Here is a 23,682-nt window from a genome sequence, read left to right as displayed (position 1 = left end):
TAAAGCATGATTATGTAATTTCTTCTTCATCTTCTTCTGTTTTACTGGCAGTTGGCAACCCATTTAATTAGAGCAGGTAGTTGTACACGGTCACTTAGTACTAATCAGGTGGAACCAGATAATCTTCCACGGCACACCTGATCATTTCTCACGGCACACCTATGCGGCGCGGCACAGTGGGTGGGAGACACTGGTGTAGAGCAGGGGTCTCAAACTCAAATGAGCTGTGGGCCACTGCCGGCAATGTCATCTCATGCGAGAGCCACTTTAGTCTTCAAGTACTACAAACAAACAAGAAAACTACCCACAAATATTTCTGAAACTGCAAACGTGAACACTTTTTTTTTCTCACTTTTAACTAACTGAAGCTTTTAACTGAACTACCAAATAGATAAACTGGTACTCCCTTTCTGGCCAGACACGTGACATTGCAATTTTGTTTGTATTTAACAAAAAGAAAAGCAGACATAAGTGTACACATTAGTGAAAACTGTTTTCTTTACAAATAACTCTCTCACTGAGCTACAACAGCCAGTCCCTCACGTTTGTACTCTCTGCTCATATTGCCTTCATATTAAATAATTTTTTGCTTTTTAAAGAACTTATTTTAACATTGCACTCAACAGCAAACAAAGCCTCCCTAACAAAAAAAGTAACTTAAAGGGCCAAATTGCATTATATTTCTTCACGTCAATATACGTGAAGAAGTAGTGGGGGCCGTGGGCCACAAGTGATCCCCGGGCCCCTAGTTTGAGACCCCTGGTGTAGAGGTTTGAGGTTGTGTCAGGCAATAAGTTTCTCACAGGCAGTCATTCATCCAGGAATGGAGAACAAATGCTAGCCAAGATATCCCCCCCACGACCCCCCCCCCCCAAATAATCAGAACCGACCAATATAACTCCCCCCCAATAAAATTATGAATTATCTTGCATAAATAGGCTGTTGATTTTCTTTACTCATTTCAGGTATTACCAGCAAAATAGTTGCATGTTTAATCATCTGGGAATTTACCCAGGTTTATTTATTTATTTAGACAGAGATCTTGAACCCCCCCCCCCCCCCCCCCCAAAAATGTTCAGCACAAAGTTATGCCGATGATTAGGCAGCTTTGGTAGAAAGTGCAGATAATGTCAGTTTTAACGGTTTAAGTAACGCTGATGATGACGCTCGTAATCTTTGTATAGAGATGACAGTTCCTCTGATATTTTTGAGTGAAGTGAGAAAACGTACTGATGTGATGTACCAACACATACTACCTTTCCTGTTTGTGCATTTGCTTTGAATACACAAAAACACATCTAATCCTTTGCATTCAGGCTCACATGTCCTCTTTTAATTTGTTTTTGTTTTTTTAGAAAAGACTTATTAGAGGATGAAGATTGACTGTTGTGTGCACATAAAGAGATCTGATGAAATGACACAGTTCTTCTTGCTCTATTGTTAAAGTATTGGGTAGAAAGTTATGGAAGTTTTAAGGAAACAAAAGGCGTTCCCAGATTAATGTGACACATAATGAGACACAAGGTATTGATCCACCAGTAAAAGTGGTAAAGGGACAGACTGTGAGAAAGCACAGAAGAGTCCCGGTCAGATCCCCAGAGGGACAGTACATGAGACCTTTGACCTAAATAGAAAGATTAAAATGAATATGATCACACTGAAGGAAAGCTATATTTGTCAAATCAGTGAGCTCAGTAGAAAATCTGGTGTAAATCAACACTGCTAAACAAGAAAAATATTTATTTGCAAATTTAAGATGAGTTGAGTCATAATATGTCAGTTATGTAACAATGTAACATGCTAAACTCAATGTAGTGAGCATAGAAAGCTCTAAGGACAAAATTCAAGTTGATTTGCATTCTTAACCGCTCCAGTGCCTGACTATTGTCCTAGGGGATTTGGCACACTTTCGAAAACAGCTGCCTCAACCTCCCCCTTCATGAAAACATATGACGTTCATCAGCATCAGACAGCATAAAGGTTTCATGATAATTAGATGTTCTAACTTCACCCAGTTGCAAAATGCAAATTGAAACGATGGATCCCAGAATGGTGGTGATGTCAGTTTCTGCCTCTGTTAGAGCTCACAGCCAGTAACCATCGCAAAAGCTCATTTTAAAGACCTTTGTAGTGCACTGACATCATCATTCAATACTGTGGGAATCTGACAGCAACTTCCTGCTCACAAATTCATACAGAAAGTGTATCAAGATGACGAGTGTGTGCCCAGTCAAAGTCATTGATCTCAGCATCAAGGCAGTGTATCAGTATTCTCTACAAGGTCACAGTTTTCTATTATCCGCACACAGCTTTCTGAGTCTTTTACTCCATCTCCACTTCAGTCCACCACCTGTCACCTGAAATCTAACTATCGTCCCCTACTAATATGACCACACTGTAAAATGTAATATTGTGTTTAATTAAAAATATTAAATAGGCTGAACTCAATTTTTATCAATTTGTTATTAGAACTCAATTTAAATAAGTTACCAGTACTTTTTATGCAAAAATGCTGATAAACTCGATTAATTTGAGTTGTCCTAACTTAGAAAAACTAAGTAAGCTGGAAGTTTTGCTTCTCAGGGCGGAAGGATGAAAGATGTGTTTTGAAAATGCCACGTGACTGCCGTTCTCCTCCCTCCCGGATCAGTCCGCATGTTCATGGCACCAGCATTTGTTATGGAATATATTGAGCAAACCTGGAGATATTATTGTTGTCATTGCTGTGGATCTTTACTGACTTGGTGAGTAAATGTTTACTCTTATTCAAACTGATTTTGTGGCTTCTCTTAGTTTAGCACCAGGTTTCTAATCTTGCTAGCTAGTTAGTGTTAGCCTAGCGTTGCTGCTGCCGCTGTGCTCATGTTACTTAAAAATTAACACCACAGCCTTAAAAACCTTACATAAAACTACGTCGGTGAATTTTTTTGTTGATTGTTTGAAATAAATAAGTGAGATAAGAGCCCAGACAAAATTCTTTGGGAGGTGCAGCCGTTAGGGGTGGGGTGGGTGTGGTGTGGGGGGTGGATAACGGAGCTCTCCGAAAACGTGGAAGCACTTTTGCAAATATGTGATATTTTGATAAATTAAGTAGATATTTGAGCATTACTCAGCTACATTCTCGCCTGAAAATATCTTAAAAGGTTATTTTGTGATCCAGAAAGGGTAGTCTGGTGAAAAAGAGGATCGCATTTGTCGGCCACGGTTGTCGGAGCCTGTGCGCACTTGTAAGCGCGGCAATGGCGGAGGAGCACTGCTGAAAAACGTATTACTTTTTCTGGGTCACAAAATAAACTTTTAAGATATTTTCAGGCAAGAATGTAGCTGTGTAAATTTCAAATATCTGCTCGATTTATCAAGACATCACATATTTGCAAAAATGCTCCGACGTTTTCGGAGACGTCTATTTTTTCATGCTTTGTGGCAGCTTTAGAACATCTGTGGCATCTATTAATGTCAAATCTAGCCTTTATTTAACAACATAAGCGAACTCTATGTTACAGTGATTGCACAGCCATTAAGGATCAAATCAATGTTCTGTTTTTTTCTCCCTCTGCTTGCTTCTTACTGTCTTTGAGGCTCGGGACCAGCACTCCTGTTGTTGGACAGAAAGACATCAACTCAGTGGTAAGTATTTTTGGTTTTCCAATATATTAGCAACTGTCAGTGACATTTATATTAATCAGGCTGAACTTTAATCATACTTTAGATCAGCCTGTCTTACTTATTGTTTTATTTGTGCTTTGGTTTGGGGAAGTTGTTTCTTTACTGATCTTTTCCTGTCTTCTGTTATTAGACTTGAGATATGACTGCACTATGCTGTTGCTGTGACTCCAGTTAATTGTACAAGACATGCTGTGTAAGTAAACAAACAACAACAGTTTGGTCTGCATTTCTTGAAAGATCACATCCCCCAAACTTAGTTTAGAGGGTCTACACTGTATATAGTGAAGTCTGCAAGTTTTCTAACAGCAAAATTTGTTTTGTGCCCAAAATCATTTTGCACATCATTAGAATGAAAGTTATTGCCCATGTTTGCATAGCCCTTTTTAAAATTATTCTTTCATGACAATATTGTGTGTTGCGTGGTGGTCACGGCTATCCAGACTGACAATTTGGGACATTGAATGTCACCTCTCCGGCGGGGAGGGAGCCTGAGATTGTCTAAATTGGAGTCTGTTTTATACCAAATGCAGAAAAAATGTTTTAAGAAAGCAATTAAGTTCATGTTCCAAAAAATATGATTGTTTGCTTGCAGGACACCAGGAGAGATGAGTCCCCCGTCACAGATGGTGTGGTCAGTGAAGATGGTCGCCTGCAGGTTCAAGCTCATTGCATCTCCAACCCACATCCACTGCGACTGTACTTAAGGGAAGTTAAAGACTTTCTTCTGCACTTACATTTGGATCACCTCGATCCATGATAGTCATTCAGGCAGTAATGCCTGGACTGGAAACAAGCCATCCTTAAAATATTACAACATTCCAGCTCCTGTGTTGGAATGAAAAACGAATGTGTTGTTTAAATTAGAGACTGCACTTGTGACAGAACAATAAATATTTTATGTTGATTATATAAATAATGTAAGTACAAAACAAACTTGTGGTAGGCCTAAACTTATTTTCAGAATAATTACATCTAAGACTTTGTTTCGTTGTAAGATTATAACAGTGATGGCAATATCATTTTTATTCAGCAGAACAGTGTCCAGTATGTTGGCTGTTGTACTTTGTTGTGTTTGAAAATAAAAGTTGTGCTCATTTTAACATCATTACAAAAGTGTTGTTAATTATTTTTAATGATATTCATGGTACCACAAATTGTTTTTTCATTTAGTTGAACTTGAAATGTTTGTCAGTAGGTAAACAATTAGTATTGTCAGAAAGTCAGAAATATCAAGTTATTCTTAATACTGCAGACTTGCAATGTATAAGTTGTCCTAACAGTCATCCTAAGTAAGCTTTACTTAGTTTTTTTGAGGCAACGAGTTTCCATAATTTTTTTGAGTTCTGGGAACTAACACGGCTGTGTACATTTTGAGTAGGGTGTACTCAAAATGAGTAAGTTGCCCTAACTTGGTCATCTTACGTAAACTTGATCCAATTTTTTTGAGTTCTGGGAACAAATGAGCTTGTACAGAATACTCAAAATAAATACGTTGTCCTAACTTAGTCATTTTTAGCTAAGCTTTACTCAATTTTTTTGAGGCAACGAGTTTCCATAATTTTTTTGAGTTCTGGGAACTAATTAGATTTTACAGTGCAGTGCACATGTGGGAGACCAGATTTCTTTCCTCTTATGTCCGGCACTCTACTTGGTCAAGACTGTGGGAAACTCCAGTCAGACCAAGACCCACACATTCATATGGTGATGTGGGAGTATAAATAGGAGGGATGAAGGCAGCAGGGATCAGATTCTCTCTACAGAGAATTCTGCAGCAGAGAGATCCAGCCATGGCACCTACACTCACTCCAGTAATGATTAATTCTCAGGGCCATGTGACTCTGACTTATAAGGTAAATTGGAGATTCTATGAATGTCATTCATTATTCATTAAAGATTATGTTTGATAACACTAAACCTATGCACCTGAACTAGTTTATTAATGACTTTGTTCTTCTTCTTGCAGCTCAGAAAGCCTCTGGTGGAGAAGATCCACAGAGAGAGAATCAACAGCAGTATTGAACAGCTCAAGTCTCTCCTGGGTCCTGAGCTCCTCAAATAGCAGCCAGACTCCAAACTGGAGAAGGCAGACATCCTGGCTTCCTGCAAAGACTGCAGCAGCAGTGTCAGCCTGTGGACTCAGCAGCTGTTAAGGGCTACTCAAGGTGTATTCAAGAGCTGGTGCATGTCCTGTTAAAACAGGAGGTGAAGACTCACTCTGAACCACATCAAGCAACTGCACATTTCCTCTGAAGGAAACCTGAGTGAGGAAGACTTCTCTCCTCTGAGCGTCACAGCCAAAGACAAGAGTCCAGTCTACAGCTCCCTCTGCTGGCCGTGGTAGAAGCTCACAGACTGGAGTCACTACTAGATCTGATGATATTGACTGAATTCTATGGAATTTCAAAGACTCCTTCTTCTGTATGTACGGAAGGCTTTAATTTTTTTGTTTTGTACTTAACATTTCCTGAAGAAACAGTGATTTCGCTATCTTTCAAGTAAAGAGAGAAAACACAGATAAGCTGAAGGACTAAGGCTTGGTCAGCTGGTTGGTTAAATATTTGAAAAATAGAATTCTTTTTAGGTAGTTTGATGTTTAAATTTTAAACTAAGTGTACTTCACACTTCCTTGTCCAAAATATTTCCCATGGAAGTAATTAAATCAAGCATACCTTTTGTTTGACATTCTTGGTGTTCCAATCAAATCATAACCTGACCAAACAAGCATATCCAGCTACTGCTCAATAGTATTTAAAGTAACACTGTACATTACATTGTGGCGATATCTGTTGAAACTATTGCTTGTCATTGACATTTTTTTTCTAAATTGACATAATTTTAATCATTTTGATTACTAAGCATTGATGTGTTATCAGATCTAAAAGCATGGTTCCTTTTTAAAGAAAAGGATTACATAAATGACACCATCTAGACTGCAAAGACAGCGGATTAACCTATTTACATAACTTTGTCATTTAGTGTCAAATTTTTCTTTGCTCTTGTTTTAAAGTGCAGTTCATACATGTTTTACGGCATATGTTCTGACACTGATATGAGGATTTATGTCATAATGTTTTTGTCTTTTGTAAAGACAGTTTATCTTTCACTCTTCATGTCCTGCTGATGTTACCAAGTTACAGCTGCGATGCATCATCACCATTATCTGTCTTCAACTGCAGCCTGAGTTTATGCTAATAAATGTATAATTGAAATCAAATGATTTTGTGTGACATGTTATTTTTATTTTACAAATCATCCCATATTTTTTGTGTTCTTCTTTTGTATGGACAACATGTCATGAGTTGTCCATACAAACCTAAAGAACATCTATGCTGAAATAAAGAGTTTTGCTCCAAGTTTTCTCAAAAATGCAATAACATTAGCATTCACATGTGGAAGGCAATCGCCTGCACAGTTATTCAAGATCAAATCAAGGAAAAGGGCATTTTCAAATTAATCTGACAAAATCTTTAATCTGACAAAATCTTTTATCTGTGTTGCAGTTTATAAATGAAGGTAAGTGATTCATGCCAAACGTAAGTGATCAAAAAATGACAAATATTTTCATAATGTCTCTACTTAAGTGAAAAAACGAATGAGTGATTCATCACTTTGGTGCCGTTCTCCTTCCCAGGTGGAAAAATGGTAAAACTTTAAAGATAACTAGTGTCTCCTGATGTGTTGGTTATGAGTCACACTTCTATTTTTCTTCTTGTGAAAGCACCAAAAGGACACAGTGTGGGAAAAAAAGACGAACCTCGCTCACAGACCCCCAACAGATGCTGACCTAACCCTAAGGTTAAGAGGGTATACATGAAAGCCTACTCTTTCAAGTTAGAACTCTTTTAATTATATATATATATATATATATATGTATATATTATTGGCAAATATCAACCAAGTTACAAAGCTATGAAAAAATTAACCATGTATAACAGAGAGGTGTCCAGGTACTTAATAAAGATAAAGATTTCAGTGTTATGTATCGTTATCAACAGGACAAAAAGGTGCAGGTTTTACAGACAACTACAGTATGATGCTGAAACTCCATAAAATATCAATACCAAATACCAAAGGAGATTAGTTTACTGTAAATATCAGAAGGTGATTCTAAAGAGTAAACATACAGTTCTTAACAAATTTATTAGGACACCACCAAGGTTTATGTTACAGCTGCCCTTAATGAACAGCATTGTTAATTACCAAAATCTTTTTTTTGTTTTGTTAATGGTTAACCCATTATTATGCAGAAGTGTTTTATTTGAAAATTTTCAATACTAACATGTAATTTTTTTGTTATCCATTAAATTATAAATTTACTTTTGAAAACAAAAGCTGAAAATAAATAGTAAAGCACAACATTATTTTTCATTTACTTGCATTATTGAACAAAAAAAAAGTTTTAGTGGTTGAATGTTGTGCTTGATTAATTTCTGACTTCTTAGACGGTGTATTCTCATTGCCAACATGTAACATACTGAAGATTTGTCACGTCCTGAGGTGTCTCATAGCTACGCTAAAGGTACCCTTCTGCTTCCTTATGAGACGCAACATACCAACACGGTATGTTGCGTGTTGGAGTGAGAATGAACGTGCTGTCTTGGAGAAGTGAGATGACTAAAATTTGGGTGTAAAAAGGCAATTGGTGGATTTGTTACTGTTAGAACAATAAATAATTGAATTTTTAGTTTTGATGGATTTCTAAAATACTTGTGTTTTCTTGTTTTTTACGACAGGTGGTCTAATAAATTTGTTAAGCAATGTATATATTGTTAATCTCAGTGTATGTTGATGTTGATATTTCATCGATGTTGCACGAATGCCTTATACTTCAAGAACTGGTAACGCACCTGAGTGTACAGTGGCATTGTGGATTTCTTTGGGAAGAAACCGTATTTCTTAACAGACACTATATTTGCTACTGATAAATTTCCCAAAGATAATCTTTTTTCAGTTTTATTCTTTCAGTAGGCAGAATGTGTGAAAACTTTGTTTAAATTGAGTTCGAAACCAACATAGACTATTGTCCAGTGGGATTTGAGACACTTCAGAAGTAGCTGTCTCAATCCCTCACCCTCATTTGCAAAATGTTAAGGCTTGAACAGATGATGATGTTCACTTTTCTACATTTTAACAAATGACAAAAAATAATGATCCAGCTCATAGACAGAACCAATCAGATCATTTCCCTCCAGATGGTTGGTGACGTCAGGCTCGGTCTCTGTTTGAGCACACGACCACCAAGGATCACAAAAGCTCCTTTGAAAGTCTTTTGTAGTGAACTGACCACATCCCTCAATACTGAGTGTGGGAAACTGAGAGAAACTTTCTGCTCACACCATCTACAAACCACAAGACAGAGGTCACACCTGCCCCATCTGGACATGCCTTTTTTCTAAATAGCTTCAAAAAAGTTTTAAACAAGCTATGAAAATTTAAAGTTCTACTTTTGCACCCACAGCGCATTGAATTAGTGCTTTATCCATATTGATTTCCTGAACAATACCCATAACAAACAGAATCACTGGCAGATATATACTATCGGTTTGTAGGCTGTAATTGGATGTAGTGGTCAATTGATCTCAGCATCAGGCAGCAGATCTACTTTCTCTAACAACAACTTTCCCAGATTCACACAGAGCTTTCTGACTCTCTTACGCCATCTCCACGTCAGTCCACCACCTGTTCTCTTGAGATGTAACTATTGTTCCCAACCACTGAGCATCTGGCATTTCCTTTCTCTTATGTCAGGCACTCTGACTGGTCAAGACTGTGAGAAATTTGAGTAAGACCGAGACCCACACATTCATATGGAAATGCAAGACTATAAATAGGTGGGATGAAGCCACCAGAGATCAGTCTCTCTACAGAGACCCTTGCAATGTGCCATGCTGCAGAGGCCCATGGCACCTACAGTCACTCCAGCAATGATTTGATATTCTCAGGATCAGATCTCAGAAATCATAAGGTAAATTGGAGATTCTTAGAATGCCAATTTATGAATTACTGCTTCATACTGATAGACCTATGCACATGAACTAGTTTCTTAATGATTTTGTTCCTCTTCTTGCAGATCAGAAAGCCTCTGGTGGAGAAATAATGCAGACAGCAGATCGACCGGTGACCTGAGCAACTCATGTCTCTCCTGGATCCAGAGATCATTAAACAGCAGCCAGACTCCAAACTGGAGACAGCAGACATCCTAGCGACGACATTATGGCTGGAACTTGAGAAGACTTCAGCAGCAGCACCAAGTTGTGGACTCAGCAGCTATTGATTAGAGCTACTTCGGATGTGTCCATCTGTACCTCCTGTTGAAGGAGGACTTGAAGATTCAGTCCCAGAAAAATTTGCAGAACTATACAAACACCTTGCAGACAGACGTTCTTTAAATGAGAGAGGCTGACTTCTCTCCTCTGAGCTGCACAATCCTCACTACCTCCACTAAGGAGGACTAAGGACATGAGCTGGGTCAACACTGCCCTCTGGAGGTCATGGTAGACTCCTACAGACTGGAGTTGCAACTTCATGAGTTGACCATACTGGTCAAAGATCACTTGACTGAATTCCTGAAATTTGAATACCTTGTTATTCTGGATTAACAGAAGTGTTTATATCTCCATACACTGTGTGTGTTTTGTATTTTTAAAAAGACATTTCCTGAAGAAATGCAAGCAACAATATCTTTCTGGTTAAGAAGAAAAAGAAATGTCATGCATGTTGCATGAATGAAGTCTGATTGCATTGGCAATTATTGCTTTTATATTGTACTATATTGTACTTAAAAATCTGATAATGTTATAGTAACATTATTTTTTGATCACTTTGGTCAAAACCTTCAGTGTCCTTTTTTATGGACAAATTCTGATACTGAAACTGTGTTTACTCAAACAGATTTGTTGTAAGATCCAACAAATCACCTTTATATTAATGCTTTTTTAAAAAAAAATATTATTTTGTGTGATTATAGAAAAATGATCCGCTTTAGGATCAGTACATATATCCTTTAACTGTAAAAGCTTTTTTTGTGTAACAATATCACTGTTCTAGTGACAATGTGATTGCTAACCATTAATAAGGTTTAATATCATTTGATCTGTTTAAAGGTCAGACTTACTCTATTTGTTTTGTTCATGAAACCTTTTGTCCATTTGCTAAATAATGTTACAGAACCCTGTACTGTGCACTGTTTTTGGTTCATAAAGACATCTGTTCCTTTACACTATCTGAGTACAGTGTAACTCGCAGACACAAGCTCCAGATGTGATGTCTCATCACCTCCTCTTGTAGCTGTTATACTTCATGTGGCACCGTGTGCCTTGTTAAATAAACAAACACTGCCAACTGACAATTTTGCGTTCTCACATGAGTCTGTGTATTTTTACTACATACAAATGACTTCCTTACAAATGACATCATTATCTATAATTACCATAAAACTTTGAAGCCATTTAGCAAGGTTGTTTGATGAACTGTTTCAGTTCATACCTGAATAGATAAAGCCACCAAACCCATTGGAAAAAACATTTAAAATGATGCAGCTGTCAGTTGTGGGTGTTATCAATCAAGAAGCGTTAACAGTTTACCCATTAGTGATGTCACACAATGCATTTAATGCGATGTATAATGAGGGACACTCCTATTGTTGTTACAGTCATAGCAGTGAAAGGACAGAGTGTGGGAAACCAGGGAAACTCACTGACGAGCTCCAGTGGGACACTACAGCCAGACCTTTGCCCTGAAGAGATAGAATATATATTTATATATATTTATAATCTCTCTTATTACTCAACATTTATCTGTTAGAGGATCACCAAAATTTTCAGATTCTTTAACCTGAAAGTTTTAGCTGTTAATCTGTTACTGTGGAAAAGCAATGGATAGCTCAACTGTTTTAACTTCTTAGTTTATGAAATTCAGCTTAACTGATTATTAATCTAATCTTGACTCTGTGATTATCTTAACTTCCATATATGAGTAAAGTGTTGTAGATATAACCAAGTTAGCATTGAGATGTGTCTTCACATGTACCTACAAATATAGACACGTTGAAATAAAAGAAAAAACTAATCAGCTACGTGCATTTATTGTTTAAACGGGAAGTTTAATGTACTGCTGACTCCTTAAGTGTGAATTCATGTCTTTTACTGATTTGATATAATGTTTTATCATCACTCTGTGATTCAAATCAGTGGAATAATTATATATCATCCATGAACATTTACATGATAAGTTACAGCGTAACTTACAATGAGTTGATTTCTATACGGCTTAACGAAGAGCTAGCAGGTATTGTCACAACTAGGGACATTATCTTTTAGTGTCTGATTGACAAGGTTAACATGGTAATTAAAACTGAAGCGAAACAAGCAACTCAGCTCTGTAAAGTAACTGAAACTCAACCAAGCTGAAAAAAGAGATTAAAGAAACAAACTTAAAAGTAATTAAAAAATATACAATCATAATACCTCTGCTGCCAGTGTGCTCAGGTTGACATGTTAGAATTTAAAAACTACCTGTGTCATATCTTTTAAATTTAATGGTTACCTGAAAGAATTTACAGTGAGTGATCAGTACTGTAACAATATAGCAAATGGTGATGATGAGGAATTAGTAGATGGGTTAAATTCTAACTTATAGATATATGAACTAAAAGGTTTAAAATTAAGGTTATGAAAACTAAAACATTAAAATGAGTGAACATTTGTAATAATTTTCTGTACAGCTATAAAAATAAAAAGGATTTTGCTGTGAAAAGCATTCCAAAAATGTGTTATTGCTCTTTGGGAGTGCAACATTACATATCTATATCTTTTATCTATATCTAAAAAAGAATGGAAAAGAAATTAGTTAAAGTAAGATGACTATGTGTGCCAGCTTCTTAGATGAAATGGCAAACTTTGATGAATGGAGAGAGTGTGGGAAACCTCTGAGGCAAAGAGTCACACTTCGAGATAATTTGCATCCTAAACCGCACCAGCATGCGCCTATTGTCCAGAGGGAATTGGCACACTTCGGGAAAAAGCTGCCGGAAAAACCCTTTTCATGCAAAGTCTGACCATCGAGTTCACTAGATGTTAAAAATTAATGTAAATGGTAAAATGGTAAATGGTAATGTAACTCAAAAATTAAAAAGTGGAACTAACATTCTGTATTTTTGTTGAAAATAACTTCAGTTACTGTAGAGTATATTTTCAAATGTAATTAAATATTTGAGGCAACCAATCGTGTTGTTTCCCTCCAGATGGTTGGTGACGTCGGCCTCTGTCTCCGTTAGAACACACGGCCAGCAACCGTCACAAAAGCTCCTTTCAAAGACCTTTGTAGTGCACCGACCACATCATTCAATACTGAGTGTGGGAAAGTGAGAAATCTTCCTGCTCACACTAACTACAGACCACAAGACAGGGGACACACTTACTAGATATGGATATCTGACACCTGAGTCAGAGAAAAACTGCATACTTATCTAGACCTTTCCTGGTAGAGTTGTAGGTGATAATGGAAAAGTCTTCATCAGTTGGATCAGCTTCTTAGTACAAAGAACATGCGATTTCTGACTGACCCATTACACAGTGTCCCGAGCACAGTTTAGCTCACAGCAAATGGGGGCAACTGTGTGATAAGAGTGAAGACATCAGAAGCAGAGGAACAGTTGGAGTGAAATTGAATTTTTCATTGATATATGCTCTGTATATGCACTTGTACAGCTGTAACTGGTTGATAAGCGTGTGCCCAGCCAAAGTCACTGGCATCAGGCATCAGATCAATATTCTCTATAGGGTCACCACTTTCCCAGATCCACACAGAGCTTTCTCAGTCTTTTACTCCATCTCCACTTCAGTCCACCACCTGTTCCCCTGGGATGTAACAATTGTGCCCTACTAATATGACCACAGAGCATCTGGCAGGCCAGATTTCTTTTCTCTTATGTCAGGCCCTCTGATTGGTCAACACCGTGAGAAACTCCAGTTAGACCAAGACCCACACATTCATATGGAGATGTAGGAGTATAAATAGGAGGGATGAAGGCAGCAGAGATCAGAGTCTCTCTACAGAGACCTCTACAGCACAGAGATCCAGCCATGGCACCTACAGTCTCTCCAGTAATGACTAATTCTCAGGATCATGTGACTCTGAATCATAAGGTAAATTAAAGATTATTAGAATGTCATTCATTTTTCATGAAAGATTGCATTTGATAAGGCTAAACCAATGCACCTGAACTGTTTTAGTAATGACTTTCTTCTTCTTCTTCTTGCAGAGATCCAGCCATGGCACCTACACTCACTCCAGTAATGACTAATTCTCAGGATCATGTGACTCTGAATCATAAGGTAAATTGGATATTATCAGAATGTCATTCATTATTCTTTAAAGATTGTGTTTGATCATGCTAATTCCGTGCACCTGAATTATTTTATTAATGACTTTGTTCTTCTTCTTGCAGCTCAGAAAACCTCTGGTGGAGAAGATCCACAGAGTGAGAATCAACAGCAGTACTGAACAGCTCAAGTCTCTCCTGGGTCCTGAGTTCCTCAAATAGCAGCCAGACTCCAAACTGGAGAAGGCAGACGTCCTGGAGATGACCGTTTGCTACTTGACAAGACCGCAGCAATAGTGTCATTCTGTGGACTCAGCAGCTGTTGATAAGAGCTATTCCAGGTGTGCCCAAGAGATGGTGAACTTCCTGTCAAAGGTGGAGGTGAAGACTCAGTCCCAGAGAAACCTGCTGAACCACATCAACCAGCTGCACACTTCCTCTGATAAAAGCCTGAGTGAGGCTGACTTCTCTCCTCTGAGCTACACAGTCCAGACCAGCATCACCAAGGACAAGACAGTCACCAGCTCCCTCTGGAGGCCGTGGTAGAAACCTACAGACTGGAATCACTCTCACTAAGTGCAATGATCATATTGGTCAAAAATTACAGGATTTTTCTTTCTTTCTTTCTTTCTTTTAAAAAAAGACTTGTTCTTCTGTATGCTCAGAAGGTTTTACTTTGTTTGTGTTTGTTCTTGGTCACAGATGACATTTCCTGAGGAAATGACACCAACCATCTTTCTAATAGAGAGAGAAAACATTTTGTCATGCAATAGACAAGCTTAAAGACCATGTTGGTCAATGATTGCAAGATTGCATTCAGTCTTTTTCTTCTAACTAAATGCATTGTATGTAAGTATATATGTTTTAATTACTCGGGATGGACTTGTGAAATTATTTTTATCCTTTTGTATAAAAGGGTAGATAGAAGTGTGTCTGGACTGTAAAGCCAGTGAACTTTATATATATGTATGTATATCGACTTTATTTTGTATTAAGTACTAATGTCAAAGTGTGATCATTGTAATATGATGCGCTTTAGTGTCATTTTTCTCTTCACCCTTGTTATAAAGTGTGGTTTATGCTCATTTTGGAGCACATTATATGAAAATTTGTGTCATGATGTTTATGTCTTTTGTAAAGACGACTGATCCTAAACTCATTTTGGGTTCAGTGTCCTGCTGATAAAGCTGTTCTTGTGATGTATCATCACCTCTATCGTCCTCCAATAGGAGCTTTTATATATAAAACAGATAATACTGAGTTTATCTTAATAAACACTGAAATCAAAATATTTTTTCTGTTCCTGTGTCATTATGTTATATATATACTTACTTTGCAGTGAGTATGCATCATTCCTTTAAAAATCCCATACAGTATTTTATATAGGATAATATTGTAATATAATATTGTAATATGGTAATGTTATACAGTAGTATAAACAGTGTTGGGGAGTAACGGAATACATGTACCGCCGTTACGTATTCAGAATACAAAATATGAGTAACTGTATTCCGTTACAGTTACCGTTTAAAAAGGTGGTATTCAGAATACAGTTACTTTGGTGAAATAAATGGAATACACGGCGGTACTTCCTTGTTTCATATTGTCGCGGGTCAGGATTGTTTGGGTTTGTTTGACAGCTACGTTTTGTTGTTCCAGGCGGCAGTGTTACGGTTGCCATGGTTACAGGGTGACGCGCTCTCTCTCTGCCTGTTTCCTGGGTGAGAGAGCGCTTTTTTGTTGTTGTTGTTGTTGTGCTAAGCTAAAAGGCAGAATGCTACAGGCATGGCTCTAAAGAATGTAGCCTGATGGGCAGTGTAGTCCGTGCTGCAGGGAGAATGGACTACCATACACGTTATGTGTCTGTGAGCGAGGGAGGGAGAGAAAGGAAAAGTCCGAGCTGTCACGGAGCAAAAACGGGAGCTGGAAGCATGTAAATATAATAATAACCACTGCAGCCAAGAAGAGTGCCTGACGAGCCCAGCTGTAAGTAAGCTATTAAGACTCGACTGTACACTGTGTTCGTGTTTTCCTCCGGAAACAATAAGTTCCGTTGGAGCAGCCTTTCAACGCCTCTCTCTGTCTCCCGCAAGCAAAGTTGACCCAGACAACAAAGTAAAGCTAGTTTTCGGCTACCAGCCCGACACTAACCCGACGTATTAGCCAGAGGTCCCTTTACTACGTTTCGGACCTTCAGTAACAGTAATAAATCACAGCAATAGTACATTCACGTAGTTGTAAACAGCATGATAATATATTAAGTATTCCATAGTATTCAGAATACGTTACTCTCATTGAGTAACGTAACGGAATACGTTACAGAATACATTTTGGGGCATGTATTCAGTATTCTGTAGTGGAATACATTTTAAAAGTAACCTTCCCAACACTGAGTATAAAGTATGATATTTGAAGAAGTTCTGTATTACATTAATGTATTACAATTGTAAATGTTTTAGAGCTTTCAAAATATCAAAGTTATATAATACATGTCTCGCAGGAGCTCTGTGTATGTGATCAAGGTAAATTATCAAGTGACCACTTTGGAGCAGTCCTCAGTTCCAGATGATAAAACTTGCAGTGAAAAGACAGAGTATGGGAACTCAGAGAAAACTCACTCACTGTGTCTCAGAGGGGCAATGCATGCTAACCTTTGTTCTGAGGAGACAAAGCAGGAAAGGTGATATGGTTGAATGAAAAGTGGAACCTGATCATACATAACAGACAGGTTTAAAATACTGAATAGCTAGTCATAGTACATGACAACACCAATAAAACAAAAACTGCAAAGGTCTTAGAACTATAGTGTTATAAAACTGCGCGTTTTAAAATCACGGTGAGTGAGGGTGGATGCAAATTAAAATATTTAAAGGGCATAAACACATACACACAAAAAATGAAATGAAAATACTGATCTCTGTGTTTCCAAAGTAATCTTTTTTAAAATAGTATTCTAAACCATTTCAGCATTTGTGAACTGTTGTCTATTTGGCACACATCAGAAACAGCTTCTCAGTCTCTCAGCCCTGTTTCTGAAACTGTAATGTTTAACAGCTTGAGGACTTTGCACATCATTTTCTACCAATATTTTGCATCCCTACCCCCAAAAACCAGAACTTATTTCTTAATTTGTATTCTAATATCTGTAGGTAGCTAGTATATTTTCCTATTGTGTGTATTTATATTAATATTTTTAAAGAGATGTATATAGTTTATCTCTCCACACACACACACACACACACACACACACACACACACACACACACACACACACACACACACACACACACACACACACACACACTTTAAATAACATTTATTCAGTTTCTGTACCATTAACACCAAGATGAATTTGTGTAAAAACGTATCATTTTTCAACAGATATAACTTAAATAGGCAAGTGCATATTATTATGAGAAACAGCTGATGTGGTTTCGACTTTAGTTTGGGATTTTATCACATGGTTGAAAACACCAATCATGTTGTTTCCCTCCAGAAAGGTTGGTGACATCAGACTCTTTCTCTGTCTGAGCACACAACCACAAACCATGACAAAAGCTGTTTTCAAAGACCTTTGTGGTGCACTTACCACCTCATTCAACACTGAGTGTGGGAATGTGGAGCAACTGTCTGCTCACACCAACTACAATCCACAAGACAGATGGTACATCTGTTACAGCTGGATAGGATGACTTCATAAAAAAAACATTAGCATTTTCCTTTTAACTAATTTGATTGTTAAATGCAATGTTGCAAGTTTTCGAAATGATACAAACTTTGTATATGATCTCAGTTTCCATATAGTTTTCACCATATACACCTTGAATGAGTGTTTTGATTTACTGTGTTGCCTATGGTTTAACACGTCTGGTGGAACAATGAGAATATTCCTGATTAAAAACATTTATGGCAGACTGAGTTGTCACTTTTTTTTGTTTAAATGCAATGGGTCATAAGTTAAGTTAAACTCCACGAGGAAGTTTCCTTTGTGTAGTTATTTAGGTGGGAAAATGTGGCCAGTTTGATCTGTTGGAATTTGAAAACTTTAAGCGACATGCCTTCTAAAGGAAGCATTCAGACAAAACTGTATTGATCCACGAGAAAAAGCAGTAAAAAGATAGAAAACAGAGGTAAAATAGACAAGACTCACTCTCAGAGACCCAGTGGGAAAAACTTTAACTAATGAAGAAAGGGTGGGAAACCTCAGACAGAGATGGTCACAGTTCAAGTTGATTTGCATCCTAACCATGCACAAGTGCCGGACTATTGCCAGAGGAATTTGGCACACTTCAGGAAACAGCTGTGTCGACCGCCTCGTTTATAATCTGAAGCATCTGTTTGTGATAAAATTTGAGTTAAGTGAATTTAACCAAACTTCAAACTGAAAAAAAGAAAACCAAGTTTTGCATTATCAGAGAATCTAAATGTATTTGCATCATATATTCAAATTTTAGCATATCTGGAGGAAACCGATCATGTTGTGTCCCTCCAGATGGTTGTTGATGTCAGGCTCTGTCTCTGGTTGAGCACACGACCACCGACCATCACAAAACTCCTTTGTAGTGCACTGACCACATCATTCAGTGCTGAGTGTGGGAAAGTGAGCGCAGCTATCTGCTCACACCAACCACAAACTGAAAAGCAAAATACACACCTGCTACATCTGGACATCAGAAAAAAAGAGGAAAAATGCATACTATATGTTATAATGAAACAGTACTGTTCATTAATATCACTGAATATTGTTTTCTAGCGTCCTTCAGCACTTGGGAAATGAATTTGGTCACTCTGTCACATGAGTTGAACTTGTGAGAAGGAAGAGATCAGATCTGACATTAAATTATTTTTTTCCATAGAAATACCCACAGACCAGCTGATGTCTCATTGGGTTTGTGTGAGAACCAAAAATGTTACTTTCAGGATAATCAATAACACTAAGTGGGTGTCAGGTGAGAAATGAAAAGTATCTTAATCAGAGAAACTCCAGTTGTGTGGTACATCCGACAAAAGGAAAATTTGCATATGAGGATCTGATTATATCCACACTGTCTGGAGTTCATATGTGAGCATACTCTGTTGAGAAGGCATTTAAACTTAGACCAATAAAATTTTAGATTGGTGCTGTTTAGAGCGAGACACAATCTTCAACTATGTTCTTGTTCAGTAATATGTATATTTGTACAACCTTCAACACAAATAATTGATATTTAGTTCTTTGACAGACTTGACAGTTTGATTTGAAAAGCGTGTGCCGAGTCAAAGTCACTGATCTCAGCATCAGGCAGCAGATGTATCCTCTACAGGGTCACCACTTTCCCAGATTCACACAGAGCTTTTCTTTTACGCTGACACACCCACCCAAAAGTACTCCACCCATTCCCTTGGGATGTATCAATTGTCCTCTACTAATATGACCACTGAGCATGTGGCGGGCAAGATTTCTTTTCTCTAATGGACAGCTCTCTGATTGGTCAAAACTGTGAGAAACTCCAGTTAGACCAAGACCCACACATTCATATGGAGATGTGGGAGTATAAATAGGAGGGATGAAGGCAGCAGAGATCAGAGTCTCTCTACAGAGACCTCTACAGCACAGAGATCCAGCCATGGCACCTACAGTCTCTCCAGTAATGACTAATTCTCAGGACCATGTGACTCTGAATCATAAGGTAAATTGGAGATCAGATCATTCATTATTCATGAAAGATTGTGTTTGATAACACTAAAACTATGCACCTGAACTGTTTTATTAATGACTTTGTTCTTCTTCTTGCAGCTCAGAAAGCCTCTGGTGGAGAAGATCCACAGAGAGAGAATCAACAGCAGTATTGAACAGCTCAAGTCTCTCCTGGGTCCTGAGCTCCTCAACCAGCAGCCAGACTCCAAACTGGAGAAGGCAGACATCCTGGAGATGACCGTTTGCTTCCTGAGACGACTGCAGCAGCAGCGTCAAACCGCAGAATCAGGAGTTCTTGAACAGGGCTATTCCAGGTGTGCCCAAGAGATGGTGAACTTCCTGTCAAAGGTGGAGGTGAAGACTCAGTCCCAGAGAAACCTGCTGAACCACATCAACCAGCTGCACACTTCCTCTGATAAAACCCTGAGTGAGGCTGACTTCTCTCCTCTGAGCTACACAGTCCAGACCAGCATCACCAAAGACAAGACAGTCACCAGCTCCCTCTGGAGGCCGTGGTAGAAACCTACAGACTGGAATCACTACTAAATCATCTACACTGATCATATTGGTCAACGATTGCGGGAAAATAAAGTTTAAAGACTTGTTCTTCTGTATGTACAGAAGGTTTTTCTTTGTTTTGTTCTTCATGCAAGATGATATTTCCTGAGGAAATGACACCAACAACATCTTTCAAGTCAAGAGAGAAAACCTCTTGTCATACCACAGAGATGTTTAGAGACCACGTTGGTCAAAGATTAAAGGAACTTTTTCTTCTGTATGTACAGAAGGTGTTTGTAAAACCAGGCATAATTCACATGTTCATGTAACAAATATTTCCTATGGAAAGAGTGAAACAAGCTCCTCTTTCATATTAAGAAAGAACATTTGACATTCTGGTTCCAATTTGCACTTTTACATGCACTGCTAGTAAATATTATCAGTGTTTTTAAAAATGTGCATCACATTGTGGTGATATATGTTGAAATTAAGTTTATTACTTCTTGAATTTTATCATGTTGATAACACACGATTGCTCAAATTTTGCTGAGATGTGTCTTCTAAGTTAATTTTAATCTTTGTGATTATTCTGCATTGTTCTGTTATCAGAGCCAGATTTATTTTTGTCCTTTCTTTCAGAGGATTATATACCTGACACTGTAAAGTCAGTGGATTTGGTTCTGCTATTCTTATCACTTTGTGATTGTTTTAATGTGATTCGTTGTAGAATCCCTTTGTTCTTTGCCTTTGTGATAAAGTGCAGTTTGTGCTTATTCCAAAGTGTATTTTATGAAAATGTGACATGAAGATTCATGTCATAATGTTTGTGTCTTTTGTAAAGATGATTGGTCCCCCACTCATTTTGAGTGCAGTGTCTTGGTGATGTTACCAAGTTATTGTTGTGATGCATCATCATTTATCTTACTCTCATATATAAACTTGACACTCTGTTTATCTTAATAAACAACCACTGAAATTACATCAAAGTGTTTCTGTTATCGTTTCATTCTATGTTACGCATATATGTCTTGTGGTTATAGTGGATCACTCATCTAGGCATCCTATACATTTTTGGGTAATATCACTATATATTTTAAAAATAGCAAAGCTCACACCAGGACTATGGTGTGGTAGGATGACAGCTGAGGGTTTCATGATCATATCTGGAGCTTTATTCTAATCCAAACGTCATAGAAATTAAAATACAATAATATTCAAATCTTTTTATGACATCTGATGAGTTATCATTTTATGTAAGTTTTTCTATATGCAACAGCTTGACTGAAATGATCCAATGAAGTAAAAATATTTCTGTTATGTTCTGCTTAAGCAGTCATCATTTTGGAGCAGTCCTTACTTGTAGGCTAAAACTTTCATGATAACTATTGTCTCTTCACATGATGGGTAAGGGGACACACTCCTATTGTTGTTCCAGTGAAACAGAGAAAGGACAGAGTGTGGGAAACCAGAAGAAACTCACTCACAGAGCCCCAGTGGGACAACAGATGCTGACCTCTGTCCTGAGGAGAAACATGTTGAAAGGTAATATGATGGAATGAAAACTGATGATGGAGAACAACAACACATTTGCATGGGATTAGTTACTTTTAAGCACACCAAGAATTAAAATAACATGAAAAATATTTGCTGATTTCCAATGGTCTGCTTCACTTAAGAAACAACTTATTTATAATTTAGTGGAAGAACATATGAAATTACAATATCTATAAGCATTTTCATGATGGTAACTGTTGAATATTTGTGGAATTTTTTCACCCCCAAACTGTGACCTGCTGTTTTAATCTATAATACATATATTTACCAGAATTCACACAGATCCATACATATTGTACATGTAGAATAAAATTACATCTTGAGGAGCCTTTTTCTTCTCCAGGACCAAAGAGAAGGAGGGTCACAGTTCAAACTGATTTGCATTCTTCACCACACGGGTTTCTCACTATTGTCCAGAGGGATTTGGCACACTTCAGGAAACAGCTGCCTTGACCTTCTCCTGCATTTCAGAACATGAGATTTGGAGCATGTGAAAACATGAAAGTTTCATGATGGGCAATTTTCAAACTTTGTCCAACTGTAAACTGAAATAGTGGATCATGGATTGAATATTATTACAGAAAGCAAAAATATTCAACTTTTGAAATTTGAGTAAATTTTGAGTCAACCAATCATGTCGTTTCCCTCCAGATGGTTGTTGACGTCAGGCTCTGTCTCTGTTGGAGCACACGACCACCGACCATCACAAAAGCTCCTTTCAAAGTCCTTTGTAGTGCACTGACCACATCATTCAGCACTGAGTGTGGGAAAGTGAGGACAACTATCTGCTCACACCAGCCACAAACTGAAAAGCAAAAAACACACCTGCTACATCTGGACATCAGAAAAAAAAAAGATAAATCAATTCTATATACTATAATGAAACAGTACTGTTCATTATTATCACTGATATTGTTTTCTAGTGTCCTTCAGCACTTGGGAAATGAATTTGGTCACTTTGCCACATGAGTTGAACTTTATGTCAGAAGGAAGAGATCAGATCTGACATTAAATGATTTTTTTCCATAGAAACACCCACAGACCAGCTGATGTCTGATTGACTTTGTGTGAGAACCAAAAATGTTACTTTCAGGATAATCAATGACACTAAGTGGGTGTCAGGTGAGAAATGAAACGTATCTTAATCAGAGAAACAGTTTGATTTGAAAAGCGTGTGCCGAATCAAAGTCACTGATCTCAGCATCAGGCAGCAGATGTATCCTCTACAGGGTCACCACTTTCCCAGATTCACACATAGCTTTCTGAGTCTTTTACGCTGACACACCCACCCACCCAAAAGTACTCCACCTGTTCCCTTGGGATGTATCAATTGTCCCCAGTGTTGGGAAGGTTACTTTTAAAATGTATTCCACTACAGAATACTGAATACATGCCCCAAAATGTATTCTGTAACGTATTCCGTTACGTTACTCAATGAGAGTAACGTATTCTGAATACTATGGAATACTTAATATATTATCATGCTGTTTACAACTACGTGAATGTACTATTGCTGTGATTTATTACTGTTACTGAAGGTCCGAAACGTAGTAAAGGGACCTCTGGCTAATACGTCGGGTTAGTGTCGGGCTGGTAGCCGAAAACTAGCTTTACTTTGTTGTCTGGGTCAACTTTGCTTGCGGGAGACAGAGAGAGGCGTTGAAAGGCTGCTCCAACGGAACTTATTGTTTCCGGAGGAAAACACGAACACAGTGTACAGTCGAGTCTTAATAGCTTACTTACAAATGGGCTCGTCAGGCACTCTTCTTGGCTGCAGTGGTTATTATTATATTTACATGCTTCCAGCTCCCGTTTTTGCTCCGTGACAGCTCGGACTTTTCCTTTCTCTCCCTCCCTCGCTCACAGACACATAACGTGTATGGCAGTCCATTCTCCCTGCAGCACGGACTACACTGCCCATCAGGCTACATTCTTTAGAGCTATGCCTGTAGCATTCTGCCTTTTA

At 37.9% G+C, this 23,682-nt stretch overlaps 1 protein-coding gene and 2 pseudogenes across 1 annotated transcript; all 3 read left to right on the top strand.

The window, feature by feature from the left end:
- The first annotated feature begins 5,393 nt into the window (after nt 1–5,393).
- On the top strand, nt 5,394–6,034 carry LOC134626988 (transcription factor HES-5-like; annotated as a pseudogene).
- Nucleotides 6,035–13,688: 7,654 nt separating this feature from the next.
- Nucleotides 13,689–14,533, top strand: LOC134626987 (transcription factor HES-5-like; annotated as a pseudogene).
- A 5,000-nt stretch (nt 14,534–19,533) lies between these two features.
- On the top strand, nt 19,534–20,183 carry LOC134626986 (transcription factor HES-5-like). The gene is made up of 2 exons (XM_063472894.1): nt 19,534–19,656; nt 19,764–20,183. The coding sequence occupies exons 1-2, from the start codon at nt 19,534–19,536 to the stop codon at nt 20,181–20,183; spliced, it is 543 nt and encodes a 180-aa protein (XP_063328964.1).
- Nucleotides 20,184–23,682: the final 3,499 nt, after the last annotated feature.

The sequence above is a fragment of the Pelmatolapia mariae genome, linkage group LG5 (assembly GCF_036321145.2).
Source record: "Pelmatolapia mariae isolate MD_Pm_ZW linkage group LG5, Pm_UMD_F_2, whole genome shotgun sequence".
Taxonomy (NCBI): Eukaryota; Metazoa; Chordata; class Actinopteri; order Cichliformes; family Cichlidae; genus Pelmatolapia; species Pelmatolapia mariae.
This window is presented reverse-complemented; position numbering and strand designations above follow the sequence as displayed.